At 36.0% G+C, this 23,499-nt stretch overlaps 1 protein-coding gene across 5 annotated transcripts in view; it reads left to right on the top strand.

Annotated features, from left to right (window-relative positions):
- The window catches only part of SPATA6 (spermatogenesis associated 6), a 143,142-nt gene that overhangs the window by 59,281 nt on the left and 60,362 nt on the right, over nt 1–23,499 (top strand). For all 5 annotated transcript variants that reach the window (XM_045035804.1, XM_045035803.1, XR_006584261.1 and 2 more), the window contains exons 6-9: nt 3,421–3,501; nt 7,980–8,273; nt 12,724–12,811; nt 21,005–21,045. In XM_045035804.1, coding sequence (XP_044891739.1) covers nt 3,421–3,501; nt 7,980–8,273; nt 12,724–12,811; nt 21,005–21,045 — 504 coding nt within the window. The remainder of the gene's footprint in view (nt 1–3,420; nt 3,502–7,979; nt 8,274–12,723; nt 12,812–21,004; nt 21,046–23,499) is intronic.

Raw genomic sequence — 23,499 nt, 5'->3', positions numbered from 1 at the left:
CATTAAAATCTCAGAAAGATCCAAGATGTTGTCTTAGAAAATAATTTAATCAAATATCAGGTTTTTTTGAAGATGCGTAAGGGCAGTCTCAGCAGAAGCCCAGTGGAGAGAAGCGTGCAGCTTTGGTCTAATGGAGTGAACTGCAATAAGATTTATAGGAGAACCACACATGTGTTTATTTTTTTATTTATTTATTTTTTCAACGTTTATTTATTTTTGGGACAGAGAGAGACAGAGCATGAACGGGGGAGGGGCAGAGAGAGAGGGAGACACGGAATCGGAAACAGGCTCCAGGCTCTGAGCCATCAATCAGCCCAGAGCCTGACGCGGGGCTCGAACTCACGGACCGCGAGATCGTGACCTGGCTGAAGTCGGACGCTTAACCGACTGCGCCACCCAGGCGCCCCACCACACATGTTTTTAAAGAGCATTATATTGGGGTGCCTGGGTGGCTCAGTCGGTTAAGCGTCCGACTCTGGCTCAGGTCATGATCTCGCGGTCCGTGGGTTCGAGCCCCGCGTTGGGCTCTTTGCTGACAGCTCAGAGCCTGGAGCCTGTTTCGGATTCTGTGTCTCCCTCTTTCTCTGACCCTCCCCTGTTCATGCTCTCTCTCTCTGTCTCAAAAATAAATAAATGTTAAAAAATTAAAAAAAAAAATAAAGAGCATTATATTGTTGGAAATACCGCCAGCTTGGTCTGCAATGCAGAGAGACCTCACAAAATGAAAATTGGACCCCCAGAATTCTGTTGACAGGACTCACACTCAGAACACTGTGCAGCTCTAACATATGGTCTACCTCTCATTGGGAAGGAATGATAATTTAGAGGATGGAAGCAAGAGCCCAGAGGAGCCCAGAGAATAGTTATTTCTGATCAGGAACAGGGCTAAACTTCTAATCAAGGAACTTCTAACATTTTCCTGGCTGGATTTTAGAATTTCAATGGACCAGTGATTCCTGTTTGCCTCTTGTTTTCTCCTTTTGTGAATAAGAATATCTGTAGTGGTTATCCTATGCCTGCTGTACATGTGTATTTTGGGTATATGTGGGGCAGACATCTTGTCTCTTTGGTTCACAAGTCTTCCAACTGTGAGGGACTGTATTGTCAGAACTGCTCTTAAAGGACCACATCTGTGGAGGTTGAATAAGGACTTGACTTAGATGCCAACATCCTGGATTTCAAGCTGAAGTTGTAAAAGGATGAGACTTTGCTTTGCTTTGCTTTCTTTCTTTCCCTTTTCTTTTTTTCTTTTTTCTTTATAGGGCATGAGTTTAGTTTACACATGAAAGGAGTCTAAGTAACTTGTGGTCAGAGGGTAGACTGGTGGTTTTAAAATAAGTCCACCATGGGGCACCTGGGTGGCATCTGACTTCGGTTCAGGTCATGATCTCATGGTTTGTGGGTTTGAGCCCCACATCGGGCTCTGTGCTGATAGCTCAGAGCCTGGATCCTGCTTCAGATTCTGTGTCTCCCTCCTTCTGTGTCCCTCCCCTGCTCACACTCTGTCTCTCTTTCTCTCAAAAATAAATAAAAACATTAAAAATGAAATAAGGGGCGCCTGGGTGGCTCAGTTGGTTAAGTGTCTGACTTTGGCTCAGGTCGTGATCTCACCATTTGTGAGTTTGAGCCCTGTGTCGTGCTCCATGCTGATAGCTGAGAGCCTGGAGCCTGCTTCTGACTCTGTGTCTCCTCTCTCTGCCCCTTCCCCGCTCGCTTTGTCTCTCTTTCTCTCTCTCTTTCTCAAAAATAAACAAACATTTAAAAATTTTTTAAAAAATGAAATAAAATATGTCCACAAATGTTTGACATTCCTCCGCTGAAAAGGAAGTCTAACTCCTTTGTCCTTGAGTGTGGGCTGTACTTCAGGGCTGTAATGAATACAATGAGATAGATGTGACAGTGTTAGAGTTAGGTGAGTAAGTCATAATAACAATTGTGGCTTTCTCCTTGCTTTGCTTTGGGAGAAGTTAGCTGCCGTGTCATGAAGACACTCAGGATGTTTATGTGTTGAGGAGCTGAGTCCTCTTGCTAAAAACTAGAAAAGAACTGAGGCCTCCAGCCAACAGCTGTGTGAATGAGCCTTCTTAGGAAGCAGATCCTCTTGCCCCCGGTAAACCTTCAGATAACGGCAGCCCAAACATCTTGACTGCAATCTCATGAGAGATTTTGAGCCAAGAACCACCCAGTTCAGCTTCTGCCAGATTCCTGACCCATAGAAAGTATGTGAAATAATAAGCATGTACATTTCGTTATAAACTACTAAGTAATATGCTGTGTAGCAATAGATAACTAATAAATAGGCATGGTGGGCATCATTAATAAAAGAGAATTGCAGAAAAACAATCATTTGGTTAATTGTCAGGCAACTCATATTTACCTTTTCTGTAATGTGTGATGTTTGAAATTCTCAAGTTAGTAGGTCAAAGGCTGGGTTTGTAGAGGACGAATATCTGACTTCTACATTAGAATGAAGTTGCACTGGGCATACACAATATCTTTTCATGTTTTGGTGAATGTGTGATTTGTGTGCTTCCAAATATTTCGGCAGGTGCTTTGTGACTGTTCCTTTGAATTTTACCATTTGTCTCCACTTATTTCAAAACAGCGTTAAAGCTGATGTTTGAAATGTTGCGAGCAATAGAAGCCAGATTCATTCATAGATCTGAATGTAACTCATACATTAAGGGGAGAAATGTTGGCGGAGTTGGTAGAGACTTATCTTTCTTCTGTTTCAAGAACTGCATATCTACAAGGTGTAATTTTTTTTAACATGAGGAGAGTGTCCAAAGTATTTTTTTTAAGTTTATTTATTTTGAAAAAGAGAGAGAGAGCACAAGCAGGAGGAGGAGGAGGGAGGGGCAGAGAGATAGAGGAGAGGGAGAATCCCAAGCATTGCAAGCTAATAGCTCAGAGCCCCAGTGCGGGGCTGCATCTCACGAACAATGAGGTCACGACCTGAGCCGAAATCAAGGTCAGATGCTTAACCAACTAACCCACCTAAGCGCCACCAAAGTACTTCTTGATTGTGTAGTTAAGTAAGTTAATTTGTAACAGTAAAAAGAGCTCAAATCCATTAAGTGTTTTTATATATTTCTGACTTTAGTATTATTGTATCATAGTTTAAAAATCTTAGAATAATTTGACAGGGAAATACTGGAAAATGGAAAAAGCATTATGTTTTACATAAAGGTAATATAATCACTTGTAAGGGAATCATCAGCAATGAAACTGTTACTTGCTAACATTTAGCATCACTGTGTTGTCTTTAGTCTTAGTAGGAAGGTCAAACTAACAAATGAAGCGGCTAAGTCTTGATAAGTGTTTGTTACTTCAGGTCATGGTTTTATCACTAATAGTTCTATTTTTTCAGAAATTGAAATAATTAATAATACCTTTTTTTATTATAATTTTTTTACTCAGGGAATTGCTCCAAAGCTGGAATTTTCTACGACCTCAGTGATAACTGAATGTCTGATAAGCTCAAGGAAGTGCCGCACTCAGGTTCAAATCTTTTATTTATTTATTTATTTATTTATTTATTTATAAATTTTTTTTTAAACGTTTATTCATTTCTTTTGAGAGACAGAGACAAAGTGTGAGCAGGGGAGGGCCAGAGAGAGAGAGACACACACAGAATACAAAGCAGGCTCTGGGCTCCGCCAAGCTGTCAGCACAGAGCCTGACACGGGGCTCGAACTCACAAACCGTGAGATCGTGACCTGAGCCAAAGTCAGACACTTAACCCACTGAGCCACCCAGGCGCCCTTCAAATCATTTATTTAAATTATTTAATGGTTTAACTTATTTGTTGATAGTTATGGGCATTTGGAGAGAATTATGCTTTCATTTTGACCGTAGCTCATTTCATTTTTTTGGGTCAATCTGGAGTGTAAGCAAAACAATTATCAAAGGTATTTAGCAGTTCAGTTGCATCTTAAATGTGAGAGTGAAGAGTTTGGTACACACGATAGGCGGTGCCACGATGCAATTATCATTTGTAATGCCATGGGCCTTTTTTTTTTTTAATGCAAAGAAATCAGTCTGCCAGAAAGATGTTGAGATCAAGAAGCCTTACAGAGAGCTAGATGGGAGGCTTCTATAAATCTTATAGGAGTTACAGATGACTGCAAAAAGTTCAGAGGATTCTTTTTAGCAAATGTGACCAGAGGTTTTCATGCGGGGATATTGGTGTTTACTAAGTATGGTTTCCTGAGTCTCTCTCATTCCTTAAATGATTCTTGCTCAGTTTGGTGGCCACACTGATGGTATCAGACTAAGGGAAGCTTGGACACTTCACCCTAAGTACCTTGTGTATTTGTAAAAACTGCCTTTAGTCAACTAAGTTATATGGACCTGGTATTTCATTCCAGTCTAACTTTTCACTGAGTCCCCAAGATCATCTTACTGCCTTGTCCACAAATTATCTAATAATGTCTAGGCATCACTCATATGCAGTTGCATTATGATTAGGTAACAATGAACAGCCTGTGATGGATGAGGAGCCAGGAGCATATAAAGCCCTGAGGATCCAAACGAGGCAGGACTGGGCCCATGGTGGCAAGAGCGGAGTGTTAATTTACTGTACTCTCAGTTTTAGAGTAAATTTGCTAAGGATGATAACTGTGACGTAAGCTAAGAAGGTAAAGCATGGTTTATATGAAATTATTAAGGGGCTCATTCTTACGTTGTTTGACAAGATACATAGTATGGCTATAGTTATTTGTCTTTGAAATGCAAGCTGAAATGCAGCTAGTAGAGATCTAACAACCTATGCTTGCCAGATGCAGAGATGTTACTGACTTGTTTTGAGATATGTACTGTGCATTTTTGTAAATTGTTAAAAATGTTTTACCCGGACTCAGACAAATTTTTTCTCTCCTCATCGGGGTCTGCCCTTCTGGTGGGTGGGTAGAAAAGTATGAAGTAGAGCATATGCTCAGAAAGGTACACACGTTCTAAGTGTACAGCTTGGTGAAGAGTCCTTTCTAAATGTAAAATTATCCCCCCATTAGGACTTTCATCAGACTTAGGAATTAACGTTTTCCTCCGTGAAGTTTTTTAACTTGCCATTTTCTAACTTGCTATTTTTTTAACTTGCTATTTCAGTGTTTGTCATTTGTTATTTATTGAACAGATATAATATGATAGGCTTCAGTGTCAGACATTGTTTAAGAAAATATGCCTCAGAATCAGATCTGGGTTCAAGTTCCTCATCAGGCTGCCTTAAATATTAAATTAGAGAATATATGCAGTGTGTCTGGCACATAACATATAACTAATTAATTTGGTGACTGTTACTGAAGTTTTTTTTAAAGATAATTGGGAGGGAAGACAATAGGTAAAATACAAGATAGAAAACATTGGTAGGCACAACAGAGTCTATACTTACACATTAAAATTTTGAATGTTATCAGCCAGGATTTTAATCTTACTTGCCCTTATTTGAAAATGTGATAAATCTACTTTTTAAAAACTGAATATTGGTTAAAATTAAAATGTTAATGGCTGTAAAGCAGCATTTGCAGGTTCAAACATAAGAATAAGACAAACCATTTTGGTTTTTAAGAGAGAATGAGTGAAAGAAACTATAAAATTATTTAAGTTTACAAATACTTGTAATGATCTCTATTCCTTTTGGCACATTATTTTCAAATTGATGTTTTGTCACCAGTTGAATGGATTGAAAAAATTAAGCATATTATTGTGAATTTCTGAAATAAAACTAGTTTTCTACTTACACTTTTTACTTACTAAAGGTAGGCTTTATTATGAATTAGTTAAATGTCAGTAGTAGTTTTATTAATATGTGTGTTAGTCTGCTATATCGGGTAGGTTTTGCTGTGTAAAAAGCAACGCTAACTTGGTGGCTTAAAATGAAATGTTTCTCACAGTTCTGTGTATTGGTTGAGTGGTTCTTTTGGTTTGAACTGGCAAGGCTGGGGCTGACTGATCTAGGATAGCTTCACTCATGTCTGGCAGTTGGCTGAGTTTCTGGTCTGGGAAGGACTTTATATTCCTGGTAATTGGCTTGATTTTAGCCGGAATGGTGGCCACAATACTTTCGTCTTCTAGTAGCCTAATTTTGGCTCATTCACATGGAGGCAGGATGGTTGTCAAAGAGGAGTAAAAGACTTGAGCACTTTTCAAGACTCTCCTTATGTCACATGCTATTACCCTGTTGGTCAGAGGGACCCACTGTGTTAACAGCATATAACAACCACTATTTTCAGCTCTACTGGGAAGGAACAGGATGCATTAAGGATTGGATAGGGTTAGACAGCATGTGTCTGTACTAGATATATCTTAGTTTATAACTTCCTCTGCTAGTATTCAACATTCGAAAACTGTAACCAAGAAAGATGAGGTTAGTTATTTTAGATTTGGTATAATCAAAGCAACTTTATAGCACTGTTGAAAGAGATGATTGTGGTTCATCTGTGTCTGGAGGTAAGAGATATTAAAAATGTGTGAAGATTTGAAGAAAAGAGTCCAGGGAGTGAGGAGGTGATGAGGGCAAGTAGCATATTCAGCGAGAATAAAAGAAGTACCATGAGGAAAAGTAGTTTTGGTCAGCAAGGGATTTCAGAGTTTGGAATGCAGTGGATCTGCACAATGACGAAATCTAAGATGAGGTGAGTAAAAGTATTTAAAGCTGAGAAACAGAAGTCTCAGTCCAAGGTCTTGGAAATCTTCACTACTTGAACATTTTATTAAACCTCAAAGGTCCTTGCCTGTGCTAACATTCCTGCTTCTGTGCATCAGTGTGATGTCATAGAGATGGATGAAATGTGATAAGGTAGAAAAATTCTGAATGACTTGTTGAAGTCATTGAACAAGGTGGGAGAAGGTGGGAGCATATTAATAGCTGCAGAAGGAAGATGAAGAAATAATCGGATGGTGCTGGTTTGTATGAAACCCATGTTTACTTTTTTTTTTCCTGTTTACTTTTTAAAAATATTTGACTCTTCCCTTCTATGTCACATTTGTATTTTCTTAGAATAAATACCCTTAACGAGCAGGGAAGGGAGGGGTTGAGAAAGTAGAGAGGGAGGTAGGATTGATAGGTTTTTAAAATGATTAAAGTTAGAAATACAAAGATTCTCTCACTGTCCATTTTCTCTAATATTGGAAATCTTATAATTCTAGATAATGAGTCAAGAGGTCTTATGTTATTTACTAGTAATCCAAATTTTAAGGCACTTGTAAGGCAGGGACTAAATGAAATGTTATCCTAATAACACAAAAAAGTTTGGAAATATAACATTTGTTTTTAAAAACTTAGACTGCTAACCAATTTTACTAGCAGAATACTAGTCATTAACATTTATATGTGTCTTTCATGTCTTCTTACATTTATAAAAATATGGAATCAGAATTAAGATGGAATGACTATTGGTCATTAAATTGTAAAGTTTTGGTTTGAAAGAGATCTTAAAATACTAATCACCTTGTATAATCCAAACAATACATTTCATGAAAACATGTATAAAGCTCTTTTTCAGATGTTTACATTATACATATGTATATACTCATAGCAGTATAAGTGAAACTTATGTTTTCTCCATAAAGATGTCATAAGCAACTAATTAGCCATGCGTATTTGTAACATTACTAAAGAGAGTCCTCTTAAACTCTATAGTCAGTTACTTGGATACTTTTAATTATAAATGGTAAACCAATGTTTACATTCTTTTTTTAATATACTGAAAACTAATTTTTCTGACCTTGTTTCTTAGATTTTTCAAATGATTAAATATTGGACTTGCTAGACTTAATACCATATACTTTATTAACTACTAGACAAAGAGTTATCTAGGATAGATAGGAAAGACTAATCTAGTTGGCTTTGATAGATTATGTGTGCTTTAAATTAATTTAAAAAATTTTTTCCTACCTGTAGTTTATATATAGATAGATATATCTACATATATTTCTACATATGTCTTCTGCCTAAGTTAACTTTTATTTTGTATGTTTAGGATAAATTTATTTACCATACGGCTCCAGTTGAAAAATCACACGGCAGACTGCAAAGCAGAACATCAAGATCACAGAAGAAAAAATCCAAGTCACCTGAGAGAAATAAATATTGCATAAATGCAAAAAACTACGAACAGCCTACAATTTCTTCAAAATCACACTCTCCATCTCCCTACACAAAAAGACGCATGTGTGAGCTATCTGAAGACACCAGGCGGCGGCTGGCCCATTTAAATCTGGGACCCTATGAATTCAAAAAAGAAACAGATAAACCTCCATTTGTGATTAGACATGTATGTGTTCTCTTAAACATTTCCATTGGAAACTGATCTAATCTATTCTTTCACTAAAATATTATTCTTGAAACTTCTTTCACTTCTACCTTCTATTAATAATTTTTTTTTTCCTGAACTGTTAGCCTAGCAATCTAAAATGGAAAATTAGCTTAGAGTAAAAGAACATTCTTTTGTCAGTCTTTAAACCTGACAGAGATCAAGTTCCATTATGAATGCCATGTTAAGTCTTTTAAGTACCCATTTCCTTTCTTCTTATACACTGGACAGTGTAATAACTCTACAAATTGAACTTAGATATAATTGACATTAGGACTAGAATGGCAGAGGAGGGTGTTAAAAGAGGACCAACTTTTCTTTATGAAAAAAGAAGACTCCCTTTTTCTAGCCTTTTTGAAAATTATAATGGCAAGTAAGTTCCCTTTGATATTATGTCCCTTGGATAAACCTTATATAATGGATCTTTGAAGCAAATCATTATTTGATGAGGATGGGAAGGCCTTTGAAAGTGAAGAGAGTTAACTTAGGGTTGTATAGTTCTAATCTTTCCACACAGAAGCCTTTTGATATGGTTTAAGCTTAGAACTTGTGTTCATGTGATAGTTAAGTAGACTTTGGCTAATTTTAAGAGTCTGTAATATTTCAGAATATGTAATAAAGGACCTTCTTAGAATTCTCATAGTTTCTTGAATTTTTGCAAAGAATTTTTATCTTAAAAGTGTTTCTTTAACAAAGACCTACAAATTAATAAAAATTACTCATAATTATATCTAATAATAGTAATGAACATTAAGCTTTAAGTGCCTGTAGAAGCAAAATGCCTTTTGGGATTATATATAAAGTTATCTCTTTTCTTTAAAAATGTTTATTTATTAATTTTTGAGAGAGGGAGAGAGAGAGCACGAACAGGGAAGGGGCAGAGAGGAAGAGTGAGGGGGAGGAGAGGGAGAATCCCACGCAGTCTCTGCACTGTCAGCACAAGAGTCTGATACAGGGCTCGGACTCAAGAATCGTGAAGTCATGACCTGAGCCAAAATCAAGAGTTGGACGCTTAACCGTCTGAGCCACCTCAGTGTGCCTAAAATTATTTCTGACTTTAATTCATTTTTTTAATTCTAGTAAATATGTAAATATGCTCCTTTGATGGTCTAATGGGTTTTTTAAAAGTACACCACCTGAAAGGTTAGTTTTTTTGTGTGACATCTAAAAAAAATTAATTACATTTAAGCAACATTTCATTCCATTTTTATATTTTGACTATGAATCCTTTATTCTTTTAAACTAACAGATTTAAAAAAAATTTTTTTAATGTTTATATTTATTTTTGAGACAGAGACAGAGCATGAGTGGGGGAGGGACAGAGAGAGAGAGGGAGACACAGAATCCTAAGCAGGCTCCAGGCTCTGAGCTGTCAGCACAGAGCCTGATGTGGGGCTCGAACCCACGAACCATGAGATTATGACCTGAGCTGAAGTCGGGCGCTCAACCAACTGAGCCACCCAGGCGCCCCAATGTAACAGATTTTTTAAATTTTACAATGGTTACTTTTAAATGCAAATATTTTATTGAGATGATTGTGATTACATTTGTCTTATTTCTATAGAATTTGTTTATAGGTTCTGGTCACATTTTTTGTTATTTTTCAAACAATATCCAGATAAGATTCATTTGCTTGTTTGATGGCAGTTTCAGAAAACCTTTAATTTTATGACTGCTTACAGTTGTAAATTATTTTGAAAAGAAAGGATATATTAAATTCTAATCTGAAGGAGGGGCACCTGGGTGGCTCAGTCGGTTGAGCGGCCGACTTCGGCTCAGGTCACATTCTCACCGTCCGTGAGTTCGAGCCCCGCGTCGGGCTCTGTGCTGACAGCTCAGAGCCTGGAGCCTGCTTCAGATTCTGTGTCTCCCTCTCTCTCTGCCCCTCCCCCGTTCATGCTCTGTCTCTCTCTGTCTCAAAAATAAATAAAACGTTAAAAAAAAATTAAAAAAAAAATTTTTAACTATCTGATGGCTTCAGTTCACGTCATGATGTTACAGTTCATGGATTCGAGTCCCACGTGCTGACAGCTTAGAGCCTGGAGCCTGCTTCGGATTCTGTGTCTCCCTCTCTCTCTGCCCCTCCCCTGCTCACACTCTGTCTCTGTCTCTGTCTCTCTCTCTCTCAAAAATAAAACATTAAAATAAATAAATAAATAAATAAATAAATAAATAAATAAATAAATAAATAAAAGCATTTAACAAATTGATAACATTTTAATTTCACACATGCACATGTAAAAAGTTAATACTTTTAGGAAAGACATTCTAGTTTTACATACATTGTGTGAAAAATAGTCATGAAGAGTAAGGGGCAGTTTCAAGAAAGCAACTAACACGCTCCCCAACTAACTGGCACAACCATTCCAGAAAAGTTAAATGGAATTATTTTCTTTTTCATTTATACAGAATAGGATCTTTTTTTTTCTGTTGTGGTCAAATACTTGTAACATAAAATTTACCATTTCAACCATTTTAAAGTATATGATTTAGTGTCATTAAATGCATTCATATTGTGCAACTGTCACTCCTATCTAGTTCCAGAACTTTTTCATCATCCCAAACAGAAACCCTGTACTCATTAAGTATTCACTCACCATTTCTCCCTTTCCTCAGCCCCTGGCAGCCATTAATCTACTTTCTATCAGGAAGTGGATTTTCCTCTTCTGTCATTTCACCTAAGTGGAATCCTACAAAATGTAGACTTTTCTGTCTGGCTTTTTCCATTTAGCACAGTGTTTTCTTTCATTCATGGTATAGCATGTATCAGTACTTGATCCTTTTTTGGTCGACTAATATTTCATCGTATGGACATGTACCGCATTTTGTTTATCCGGTCATCTGTTGATGGATGGGCTTTTTTCACCTTTGGGTTATGTGCATAGTGCTTCTAGGCATGTTAATACACAAGTTTCAACTTGAGTACCTGTTTTAGTGCCTATTGTTTTAATACCTAGGAGTGGAATTACTGGGTCACGTGGTATGTGCTATGCATGTTTCTAACTTGTTGAGAAATTGTCAAACTGTTTTCCACAGTGGCGGTCCCATTTTACCTTGTCCCCAGCAGTGTTTCAGGCTTTACTTTATCCACCTTCTCACTAACACTTATTATTTTGTTTTGTTTTCTTTTTATTACAGCCATCCTAGGGGGGTGTGGAGTGGTCTCTCATTGTGGGGTTTTTTTTTTTCTCATTGTGGTTTTGATTTGCATTTCCTCATAAGTAATGATCTTGAGCATCTTTTCATGTGCTTGTTAGGCATTTCTGTATTTCCTTTGGAGAAACATTCATTCAGGTCCTTTGTCCATTTTTAATTGAGTTGTTTATCTTTTTGTTGTTGAATTGTAAATTTTCTTTATATATTAGGATTCTAGATACTTATATAATTTATAAATATTTGTCTTTTCACTCTCCTTTTTAAAAATTAATTTTTTTTAGATTATGGTAAGATACAATATAAAATTTACTATTTTAATCATTTTTAAGTGATTAAGTGAAACTGTATTCCGACCTTAACATATACTCCCTAGTTTGTGGAAAAGATTTGGGAAGCACCATAGTTAAAACTCAAGTATAACTCAGTGGTGTTAAGTACGTTTATATCATGAAGTAGTATCTTTCACTATGATTTTGATTTGCATTTCCCTAATGATTAGTGATATCGAACATTTTTTCTTGTGTTTATTGGTCATTTGTATATCTTTTGGAGAAATGTGTATTTAAGTTCTCTGCTCACTTTTTAATTGAGGGTTTTTTTTTAAGTTGTAGAAGTTTCTTCATATATTTTGGATATTAATGCTTTAATAGATAATTATTTGCAAGTTATTTTTATTCCAAGGGTTGCTTTTCACTCTCTTAATATCGTCCTTTTAATGTACTAAGTTTTTAATTTTGATGAATAGAGCTATCTTTTTTATTATTTACATCACTCTGACTTTTGTATTCTTCATTAGAAAACATGCTTAACTGTTATTAACTGTAGGCTATGAAGCACTGCGCATGCTGGGCTCTGAACACAGCCAAATAATGACACTGTTTGGATTCAACATCTATATAAGTAGCAAATGTGGCAAATTTTTAGATGTGGCAAAATAGATTCCTCTTTTTGTAACTTTGTAATGGAAAGCCACCTACACAATGGGGTAGTGGGCATTTTAACTATAAATCTGTTCATTTGAAAGTAGACTCAGTATATAATTAGAGATTTCTGAAGTTTAATTTCAATTTTATTTAAACATGAACAGCAAAATACTCAACTAAGCTCTGTCTTTGGGATATGCCTGAACCATAATAGGCACTATCACATTAACCTGATGACTAACAGTCTATGTACTTGAGTTGATTTTCTGGTGCCATGAGACTGGAAGAACATTTAAGTTCTTTTTGACTTTATTAAATCCTTCTTCTTCTAGGTCGACCCTCCAAGTCCCAGGGCTGATGCTTTATTTGGTTCTCCTGGCAGAGACTGTGAAAGAGATGGATGGTCCAGGATGCACAATGGTGAGCTAAAAGTTATTTCTCTTCATTGCTTTACTTGCCTTGGCTACAGTCAAGCCTTTAACTTGACATCAGTGAACTAAAATAGAATCTTTGCTGTATTATTAGGTAGTAAGGCATATGCTACTTTTTTTACAACTTGTGGGACACCTATATAGGTACTTTGAAAATAATAGAATTTTTGTGCTGCCATAAACTAATCTCTCTCTTTGAGATTCAACATACAGAGTAGCATATTAAAGAGTAATACCTTTTAGTGGAAAAAAAAACAACTTGATTTTGTTTTGCTCAACAATTTCTAAAATTATTTGACTACGGAACTATTTTCCTACCTTAACATATACCCCTTAGTTTGTAGAAAAGATTTGGAAAGCACCATAGTAAAAAGTTCAAGGTTATGGGTTTTAGACATAAAATTATACATATATTTGAATACTTGCTCTGTCACTTATTTATAGATTGGGCATTCTTGAACAAATCATTTTAACTACTTTGATAATCAGTATATTAAAGAATGAAGAGGGGCGCCTGGGTGGCTCAGTCGGTTAAGCATCTGACTTTGGCTCAGGCCATGATCTCACGGTTTGTGGGTTTGAGCCCTGCATTGGGCTCTCTGCTGACAGCTCAGAACCTGGAGCCTGCTTCAGAATCTGTGTCTCCCTTTCTCTTTGCCCCTCCCTGGCTCATGCTGTGTCTCTCTGTCCTCCCAAAAATAAATAAATAAAAACATTAAAAAAAAAAAAAGTGAAGATAACCCAGTAAATGTGACCATGTAAAATGCCCTAGCACACAGGCCTTAGTAAATTTCAGCTGTCAATATAATAATTATTTATTATTATATTTATGAAGAGATAATGTCTTTTATGTTTAATTTATAAGAATCTTTTTTATTGTAGGCCCTGGTTCTAAGGGTTAGATAAATTACTACTTAAGTTCAATGTGATAATGAAGATGACTTTTAGGAAGAAGATTAAATAGTATTTTATAATTAGGGATATTTGAGTGTCATATCTATAGTCATTGACTGGTCGGTCAGCAACATTCCCCAGCAGCCTTTAAGTGAATTCATTACACACTGAGGAAGGCATAGAAAAAGAAAAATGAGACAGAGTGAAAAAAAAACACAATCATAACTTATAGTGAGCTCCCATCTCTTTCTGTTTCTAAACTGTAGTGTGCAATCTCTCTCTCTCTTTCCCTTTTTAATGTTGAAATGAAACATTCTTCTCTGAGAACATGCAGAATTTGTGCTCATTTATTTAGCTTTTTTAGCGTTAACAGGGAGATAGATGTGGTAATCAATAAGTCTTTTATTACCATGGTAGCAGATTATATGAAATTAGGAACAGATGTTATACTTTGTTTCCCCTCTTGGAAGAAATTTATGGCCATGGAAAATAAGGTTTAAGAAAATCGAAAATAACTCCAATGTAGATGTTTCTTTGGAAGATGTTTTTAGAATGCACTGAAGCGTCTGATGTCTCTTGACAATTATAATATATTTGCCAGCAGAACTGTTAAAGTTTCAGTAACTTTTGATCGACGCAGCCAGCTACCTATGTGAAGTACAATCAGAGAGGTCATTAGTGAGGTCCACATTTTTTCCTTTAGCTTTCTATTTAGACATAATTTCAGACTTAAAGAAAAGTTGAAATAATAAAAAGATCCCCATTATACCTTTTAGAATCCTCAAATGCTAATATTTGCTTTCCCTCTTCCTCTCTATCTCCTTCCCCTCCCTGCCTCCATATCTGTATGTATGTTTGTGTATTAACTTTCTTTTGACAAGTACATTGCTATGGACAGAATTGTGTCCCTCCAAGATTTTTATGCTGAAACTCTAACCCTAAATGTGCTGGTATTTGGAGATAGGGCCTTTGGAAGGTAATTACAGTTAGATAAGGTTAGGAGGTTGGGGCTCTCATGATAGGATCAATGCCCTTATAAGAAGAGAAACCAGAGATCTTGCTTTTTCTCTCTGCCTTGTGAGGACACAGGCAGTAGGTAGATGGCTACCTTCAAGCCAGAGCCAGAGCTCTTCATGGAACCTGACTGCACTGGCACCTGGATTTCAGACTTCCAGCCTCCAGAACGGAGAGATAGATGTCTGTTGTGTAATCCCTTTGGTCTGTGGCATTTTGTTATGGCAGCCCGAGGAGACTAATACAGATATTATCTTATGTGATGCAATTATGAAAAGCAGAAAATTAACAGTGATATAATAATAATAATAATAATAATAATAATAATAATAGGCTAATCTATAAACCTAAATCACATTTGGCCGCTTGTCCTAATATCTTTATAGCAAAAGAAATTCCACATCACGCATGGCCTTAAGTCGCCGTGTGTCTTTAGTTTTCTTTAAAATGGATCAATTCTTTAATCTTTTTTTGTGTTTGACATTGATAATTTTGAAGAGTTCAGGACAGTTATTTGATAGAATGTCTCTCAGTTTGGGTTTGTTTGATTTTTCCTCATGATTAGATTTAGGTTATTCATTCCCCCGAGAATACAACAGAAGCGATGCGTGCAACATGCCAGGAAGTATGTCACATTGCTTTGTTACTGGTGATATTCATTTGCTTTCTTAATTAAGATGGGGTCTGCTAGATTTCTCTGTCACAAAGGTGCTATTTCTTCTCTTTGTAATTAGTGGGGAGATACTCTGAGACTATTATATCCTGTTATTCCTCAACTTTGACCCCTGTAGCATATACTGATGATTCTTGCTTGAAATAATTTATTACTGGAAAGTTTGCCAAACAGTGATTTTTAAAAATTCTATTCTTTGTACATTTATTACTTGTCTTTTAAAGAAAGGGTTTTTCCATTTCATTTCTCTACTTTAAAGTCCCTATTCTTTTGACTGCCTTTTTTCCCCCTTTCTGACAATTGAGTGGTTGTGTTTTGGGGTCTCATTGACTATTTAAATACATGTGGGAGGGGCGCCTGGGTGGCGCAGTCGGTTGAGCATCCGACTTCAGCCAGGTCACGATCTCGCGGTCCGTGAGTTCGAGCCCCGCGTCAGGCTCTGGGCTGATGGCTCGGAGCCTGGAGCCTGTTTCCAATTCTGTGTCTCCCTCTCTCTCTCTGCCCCTCCCCCGTTCATGCTCTGTCTCTCTCTGTCCCAAAAATAAATAAAAACGTTGGAAAAAAAAATTAAAAAATAAATAAATACATGTGGGAATTTCTTATGATAGAGTCTCTTAAGAAAGAGTGAATTTTCACTAATGACTAATATTACTTTAATGGAAATTCTTAAACATTTTCTTGCCAAATCATCTTGCCTAAAATTTTTTAAGTTTTTATAGGATACCATTTCACCACCATTGACTATTTTAGTCATCATAATAATTGCGTGAGGATGAATTTAACTATATTTGATCAAGAAAAATGACAGAGAGGCCTGGACAGGTTAAGTGGCTTATTAAAGAGTTCCAGAACAGCCCTGGTCAGTCTGGGGTCCAGGGCTTCTCACCACAACTTCCTTCCTCCCACCCTCCTACTACTTTCTCTACTTCCACTCAGTTTTGTTTTGTTTTTAAGATACATTTTTCAAGCACATTTTTTCTTTCTTTGGCATTTCCATAGTGGATCATTCTAATTGTAATTTGTGCAGTCCCTTTGAAGAGATGCAACATGTCTTGTGCTGCAAGAATGTTTCTAAGCTTTATCCAATCATTGATGTTTTTGAAAAGGAAATTGAAGGCATCATCCTGGTCCCTTTTTTATTTGCTTGGAATTTGAAAAGCCGTTAGATTCTGTCTCCTCCTTGGAGGAAACTTCTCTTATTACCTTCATTTGAAGATTCTTTTCTGAGTTTCATTTCTACCTAAAATTGTAATCCTTTATGAGCTTTCACTAATCCCTATGTTTGATGGTTTTTGTTTGTAAAATAAATTGGAAATTACATTCCAAATCCTAATATGTCATAATTTGAATAAATAGCAATAAATGGTAACATTTTACTGTTCTGAGTAAAATAGCATATCATCATCATGTTTATACTTATTAACAAAATATTTTGTTTTGTCTTTAATTACATGTGTGCCTCCTCCTCCCATAGACTAGTGGGCATCTGAACTGTGTCATTTTTGGGAACTCCTTTTTTAGTTTCTTCATTTCTCTATTATTTATTAAACATCTTTAACAGCTTTAGTAAGCTATACCTTATATATCATAAAATTCAGCTGTTTTGAGCACAAAACTGAAGGATTTTGAATTTGCACCATTGTAAAATCTCCACAATCCATTTTTAGAATATTTTAATCATCCAAAAGAGTTTCCTCATACCCATTGGCAGTAAATGTATATTCCCAACCTGAGTCCCTGGATTGTTTCCACTTTTTGGCTATTATGGAGGATGCTATTTTGAACGTTTGCATTGAAGTCTTTGCATAGATACATCATTCTGTTTCTTTGGAATAGATACCTAGGAATGGAATTGCCAGTTCATCTGGTAAATTTGTGTTTAACTTTTTAAGAAATGGCCAGCTGTTTTCCAACATGACTGTACCATTTTCCATTCCCACCGGCAGTGTATGATGGTCCAATTTCTCCACATCTTTGACAACACTTGTTATTCCCTTTGTCTCACTGCAATTGTAATTTATATTTAACTAATGGCATTTAATGTTTTCTTCATGTGCTTATTAGGTATTTATTTATTTTTTTTGATGACCATCACCCTTCCAATCACTGATAAGTTTGCTGTTTGCTAAACTTCAGACAAGAAAAAAATAGTGAGGGGGAAAGTCTGAGACTTTTGCTACTGAGACTTCAGACAAAATTAGTAGTAAGAAAGATGAGAACATCAGAGGTCAGAGTAAACAGTTTCCGGTCAATGTATCACAAGTGAACCAGAGATAGAAAACACATGTTATGTGTCTTTCCTTTTTAGAAGGTTGGATCCCCTGAGGGATATTAAATGCTGGTTTTATTTTATAAAGCTGGACTTCTTAGCTTTGCTTCCAGTAATAGAGACTGGCATATAGCAAATGCATGGCTGTGTGCTCCATGAAGATTCACAGGAGAGCAGAAGCCAACCTTAGGGTGTTGTGTGGGCATTGGGATAACAGTAGGGTAATTGCTGATAAAGGACTCCAGGGGCATGCTCTTTGAAGGTTCATAGGTACACATATTTGCCAACAGGAATGTTTTGCAATAGAGTAGCACTAACTACCAGAATGGAGTTCAATTCCTTGAAATTAGGAAAAAGGAAGATGATAGTACCCTTCAACGTAGGATAGTATACAGGTTGCCAAGATAGGGATTGACTCATAGGGAACACATGTTGGCAGTAACCATCAGAATGGGGCTCAAGAATTAAGTTGATAGAAGGAATTAGCTGATACAGAGTTGCAAGCTCTGCACATGCAGATAAATAAATAAAGCAAGCACAAAGCTTGCTTAAGCAAGCACATGCATGTACGCAAGCCCTCTGGTGTCTCTTCTTATAAGGGCACTCTTTCTACCATGAGGGACCTACCTTTGTGACCAGTCTAATCCTAATGACTACCCAAAAGTCCCATCTCCACATACCATCACCTTGGGGGTTAGGGCTTCAAAATATCAATTTTGGGAGGATTTAGTTCATAACACCTATTTCATGAGGTTATTAGAGAATCAAATAATAGTTAACATTTATTGCATGTGTATTTTCTGCTGGCCTCTATTTTAAGTACTACTATTTTATTGGTTAGTTAAGATAACCTCAAGAATGTTAGAAACTATTATTTTACAGATGAAGAGGTTTAAAGAAGTAAAGTCAAAGTTGGTCAAGATCACACACACACATCACATTACACACACTAATCTGAATTAGCTTTTAATTTTTCTTCATAGTTTTCTTAAGTGTGGCCCATGCATTAAGGTCCAGGTTAGCTTTCTTGTACTTTAGGAATTTTTTTCTGATTGCTTTAGTTTTGAGAGATTTATCTCTGATAGGACTTACTAATTGCATTAATTGCTTGTACCATTCTGACTTCACCTCTTCTTATACGATGCTGTTATTCAACTTTGTATAACTTAACCCAAGTAAAGTACAAGCATTTTAGGACTGTGGGCCATGACTTTTTATGTCCTTTATCTTCTGCTTTTAGAAGATAGTTAGTGAGTAATTATTGGTAAGAGTGATTTAGAGCAAACATTGGGAACCTCAGTAACAGCTTGATTTCTAAAAATAAAAAAATTACAAATCTGTCGTATTAGGGTAAGTTTATAAATGTTTTAATACGCTGATACTTTTCATATTGCATTAGCTGCAAGAAAGAACATATACTAAGTACAGAAATTATTACCTTAATTTTCAAAGTTAACATGTGTGGAGAATTAGGTTCATTATGTCCTTATTCTTTTATTTCTCCTGCTCCTGTGGCCATGCTGTACATTATTAGACTTTATGGAAGAGGAGTTGAGATGGGATTTATTTTATTTGTAATTTTGAAAAGCTCTTGAAGTAAGTTGAGTCTTACTGAATTACATGGTGAAGTTGGCCTTGTGTGAAAGACATTGATGTTTCAGCTATTCTCTATGCTGATTCAGGACACTTGGAAAACAAACAAGATCTTGTGCCGTAAAAGATAGGTGATTAATTGACTGAATATAGACTAGGTCTCTATATAGTCTTTTTTTTTTTATATGATGGCATGGGAAAGTAAAATATAGAATGTTAGAGTGCTTTTGACTAGAATGTATGAGAAGTAGTGGTCATGATGTGCTTGAATGTCAATATATAGAGATTATAGTAGTTAAATGTTGACTTCTTTAAGTAATGAGTAAAAACCCAAAATCTGCATGTGTAATATAGTGGTCCTTACCCTGGGAGAGATTTAGAATAGTTTTATAATCCAGTTTGTTACAGATACTGTGCTAGAAACTTTTATAAGCTGTATAATTTAATCATTACTATGACTCTGTGAAGCAAAGTAGCCATTGTCTTCATACTTTTTAAAAAAAAAATTTTTTTTAACGTTTATTTTTGAGACAGAGACAGAGCATGAGTGGGGGGAGGGTCAGAGAGAGAGAGGGAGACACAGAATCTGAAGCAGGATCCAGGCTCTGAGCTTTCAGCACAGAGCCCGACGGGGGGCTCGAACTCACGGACCGCGAGATCATGACCTGAGCCGAAGTCAGACGCTCAACCGACTGAGCCACCCAGGCGCCCCATCTTCATACTTTTAAAATGAGGAAAGAAACACAGATTAATTCTATAACTTGATCAAGGCAATATGTTCGATAAGTGGTAGAGTCAGAAATTGCAGCTGGGCTTGTTGACTTAGAATTTGACAGTAATGATGTTGATGATGGTGTTAATAATAGTAGCTAACATTTATTTTAATGCCTTACATGTGATCTCTAATATAATATTTAAAGCAAATTATGATGAGATAGCTGAGGAATCTGAGACTTAGAAAGGTTGAATAATGAGGCTGAAGTTATACAAGAGGTGCTGGGGACTGGACCATAATGCAGATCTATTTGTCAACAAGGTCTATACACTTATGCTACCACATGAGCTACCACACTCTGAAGCTGGTCCTGTTTCCATTATACTCACTCAAATCAAGCATGGACTCACATACAGTTTGATGATATCTATCAAATATATACATTCAAATTATATTTTGTCATAAACTGGTTTATCAATTAAGATTATCCATTTCATATAGGCAAATTGGATTAGCAACAAAAAAATTATTCCGGTCTATATTCTGATATATCTTACTCTAATGAAAATAGTATTTGTGAAATCACTTAATTATTGAAGAACTGATACAGATTTTTAAAATAAAGTTTATTTATTTTGAGAGAGAGAGAGCACAAGCATGCACAAGCAGAGGAGGGGCAGAGAGAGAGGGAGTGAGAATCCCAAGCAGACTCCATGCTGCCAGCACAGAGCCCCATGTGGGGCTTGATCCCACAAACTGTGAGATCATGACCCAAGCTAAAATCGAGTCAGGTGCCTAACTGTAGGAGCCACCCAGGTGCCCCAAGAACTGACACAGATTTTAACTTGTGTTATATCATCTTTACTTATAAAACGTTGTTAATGGACTTTAAGGTATTTCTGAAAACTGCTGTATGAAATTATAATCATAGACATAGAATTGCAAAAACCAAAAATGAACCCAAATTTTCTTCTTTTTAGTATGAAATATTTATTGTTTAATTCTTTGATACACCCTTTTACAGATCATTCTCATCTTGGTTGCTACCGACCCAAGGATTATAAGGTATGTAGTATAAATTACTGAATGGTAATTCTCCTGGCTTCACCTAAAAGCATATGTACATTATTTATATGTGTAGTCAGAGATTATCATAATCATTTCGTCGAGGAAATATACAAACAGTAATTGTCATATCATGGAATATCATTATTTTGGCTACATTGTTAAGTGGTAGAATAGACTTTTCATTGACTATCTTCCTGTAACAGTTTGTGGCTTTTGATTATTCATTTAGATTAATTACTTATTGAATGTGTTTGTGTATGTATATGTATATATGTGTGTGAGAGAGACATAGAGAAATTGATTGTAACTTTTAGTAATACCTCACACAGTACTGTTTCTTTTTTTTTTTAATTTTTTTTTAATGTTTATTTATTTTTGAGACAGAGAGAGACAGAGCATGTATGGGGGAGGGTCAGAGAGAGAGAGAGAGAGGGAGACAGAGAATCTGAAACAGGCTCCAGGCTCTGAGCTGTCAGCACAGAGCCCGATGTGGGGCTCGAACTCACGGACCGCGAGATAATGACCTGAGCCGAAGTCGGCCACTTAACCAACTGAGCCACCCAGGCGCCCCACACAGTACTGTTTCTAAACTTCAGTCATCTATAGAGCATCCTTATAATTTTTACAGGATCTGCATGCAATTTATGCTATTCTCTTTAAATTCACTTTTGTATTTATCTCACTACTATAAATGAAAAATCAGTATCCTATGTTTTAAATGGATGATAGTCCTAAAGGATACAATGAACAAAACAATGTTACTAAGTTCAGGCTAGATAACAGTTGTTTTCCAAAGGCTTGGAGGCATGTTCTCTATTTCTTAAAATGAGATAAGCAGTGATAGGTGTGGAAGACACAACAATAACTAACTGAAAGAGAATTGAAAAGATAATACATTTTTTTTCTTTGTAATTCAGTGTAATTTAGTGTATGTCCATGTGCCATGTAAAATAATCTTGTATATCATCTAAAATCACTTGGGGTACCATATTAAATTATCTGCTATACCACTCGTAGTTTGTGTCCTCCATTTTGAGAAGCATTGTCTCAGAGTTTGTCGTTTCTCTTCCTAAGTGAAAGTTTCTTGATAAGGCGTGTCATTGTATTTGAGAAAACAACAAGAACAAAAAAATCATAACTTTCCTTACAATATCTTTGCTTATTTATTTGAAAATAATTTATTTTGTGCTTACTGGCACTGAATAGCATAGTTTGAGTACTTTGCCAGGCTTTGAGCATGATAAAAGAACTATGGAACAGTTAAGTAATGAGTCAAGGCACTGTCTGACTAAAGACTCACATCTAACAGTATCATAATTATGTAGATGGAACTTTATAAAAATTCATTCTAGGTACTAAATTGAAATTATTGACAATGGAGAGTGGGAAATTTTTTTATTTTTGACAAGTTTCCACGTGGTTTTGATGCAGTTCTCTTGGCCATCAATCCAAATTTTGGCATTTGAGAACCACTAGTATGACTATGAATATAATAGCATTTGTATTGATGGAACTGCCCTTTGTATAGCATTTATATATAGTTGTGCCCTTGTTTAAGGCTGCCACTAGAGGAGTATGGCTTGGCATAATTCACCTGATGCAGACCTGCTCTGTTATGTGGAATATATTCAAACACACACACACACACACACACACACACACACACACACTCATGTACATGCACACTGATGTGTGTTATATATGTGTATGTGCACACACATGTAAGTCAAAAAGTATAATATTCATTGTCTTGCATGGAGCTCAGGGAAGTCACTTTAGTTGGCCTACTTAAGGGATAAGCCTGTCTTTGTACATTTCCTTCAAGTTATGCTTCACGATTTATAATTATATATTTATTTTCATCTTTATTTGCATCTTTGTTTAAAATCCGCTTGTTTTACTAATCTCTGAGTTCCAGGACGATAGGGACCTTATTGATCTAGCTTATCGATAATTGCTAGTACCTAGCATATTATCTGATGTATGGTGTGGATTCCTAAAAATGTGTATTGTGTGAGTGGATTATTAACAGAAAATAAACAAACCAAATATATAAAAATAAACAAACCAAATATATAAAAATACAGAATGAAGAGACAGGGATAAAGTTACAGGTTACCAGTATTTATCCTAAAGTAACTACATGTTGGCTTATAAAGTAAGCTGTATGTTGGCTGGTCCATTTAAAGATGGGTGTATATGTTTGCAATCTTCTTTTCCAAATGAATTCTTTGAAAGAACTGAACTTCTTAATTCTGTCCCACTTTCACCTCTGGATTCTTTACTTTTAGGGTTAGAGTAGAAATTGATCATTCATACTACCCTTGTAAGGCAGTGGGTGGTAAGTAAGGTCACAGGATTATTTTTGTATTCAAGGGGTAGATTTTCATAGAAATGTATATATAGTCTTGAGCACTGCTATCTTCTCTATGGAAAGAATAAAGGCTCTTC

Source organism: Felis catus, chromosome C1 (assembly GCF_018350175.1).
Source record: "Felis catus isolate Fca126 chromosome C1, F.catus_Fca126_mat1.0, whole genome shotgun sequence".
Lineage (NCBI taxonomy): Eukaryota > Metazoa > Chordata > Mammalia > Carnivora > Felidae > Felis > Felis catus.
Note: the sequence above shows the minus strand (reverse complement) of the source record. Positions and strands in the feature narration are given on the sequence as shown.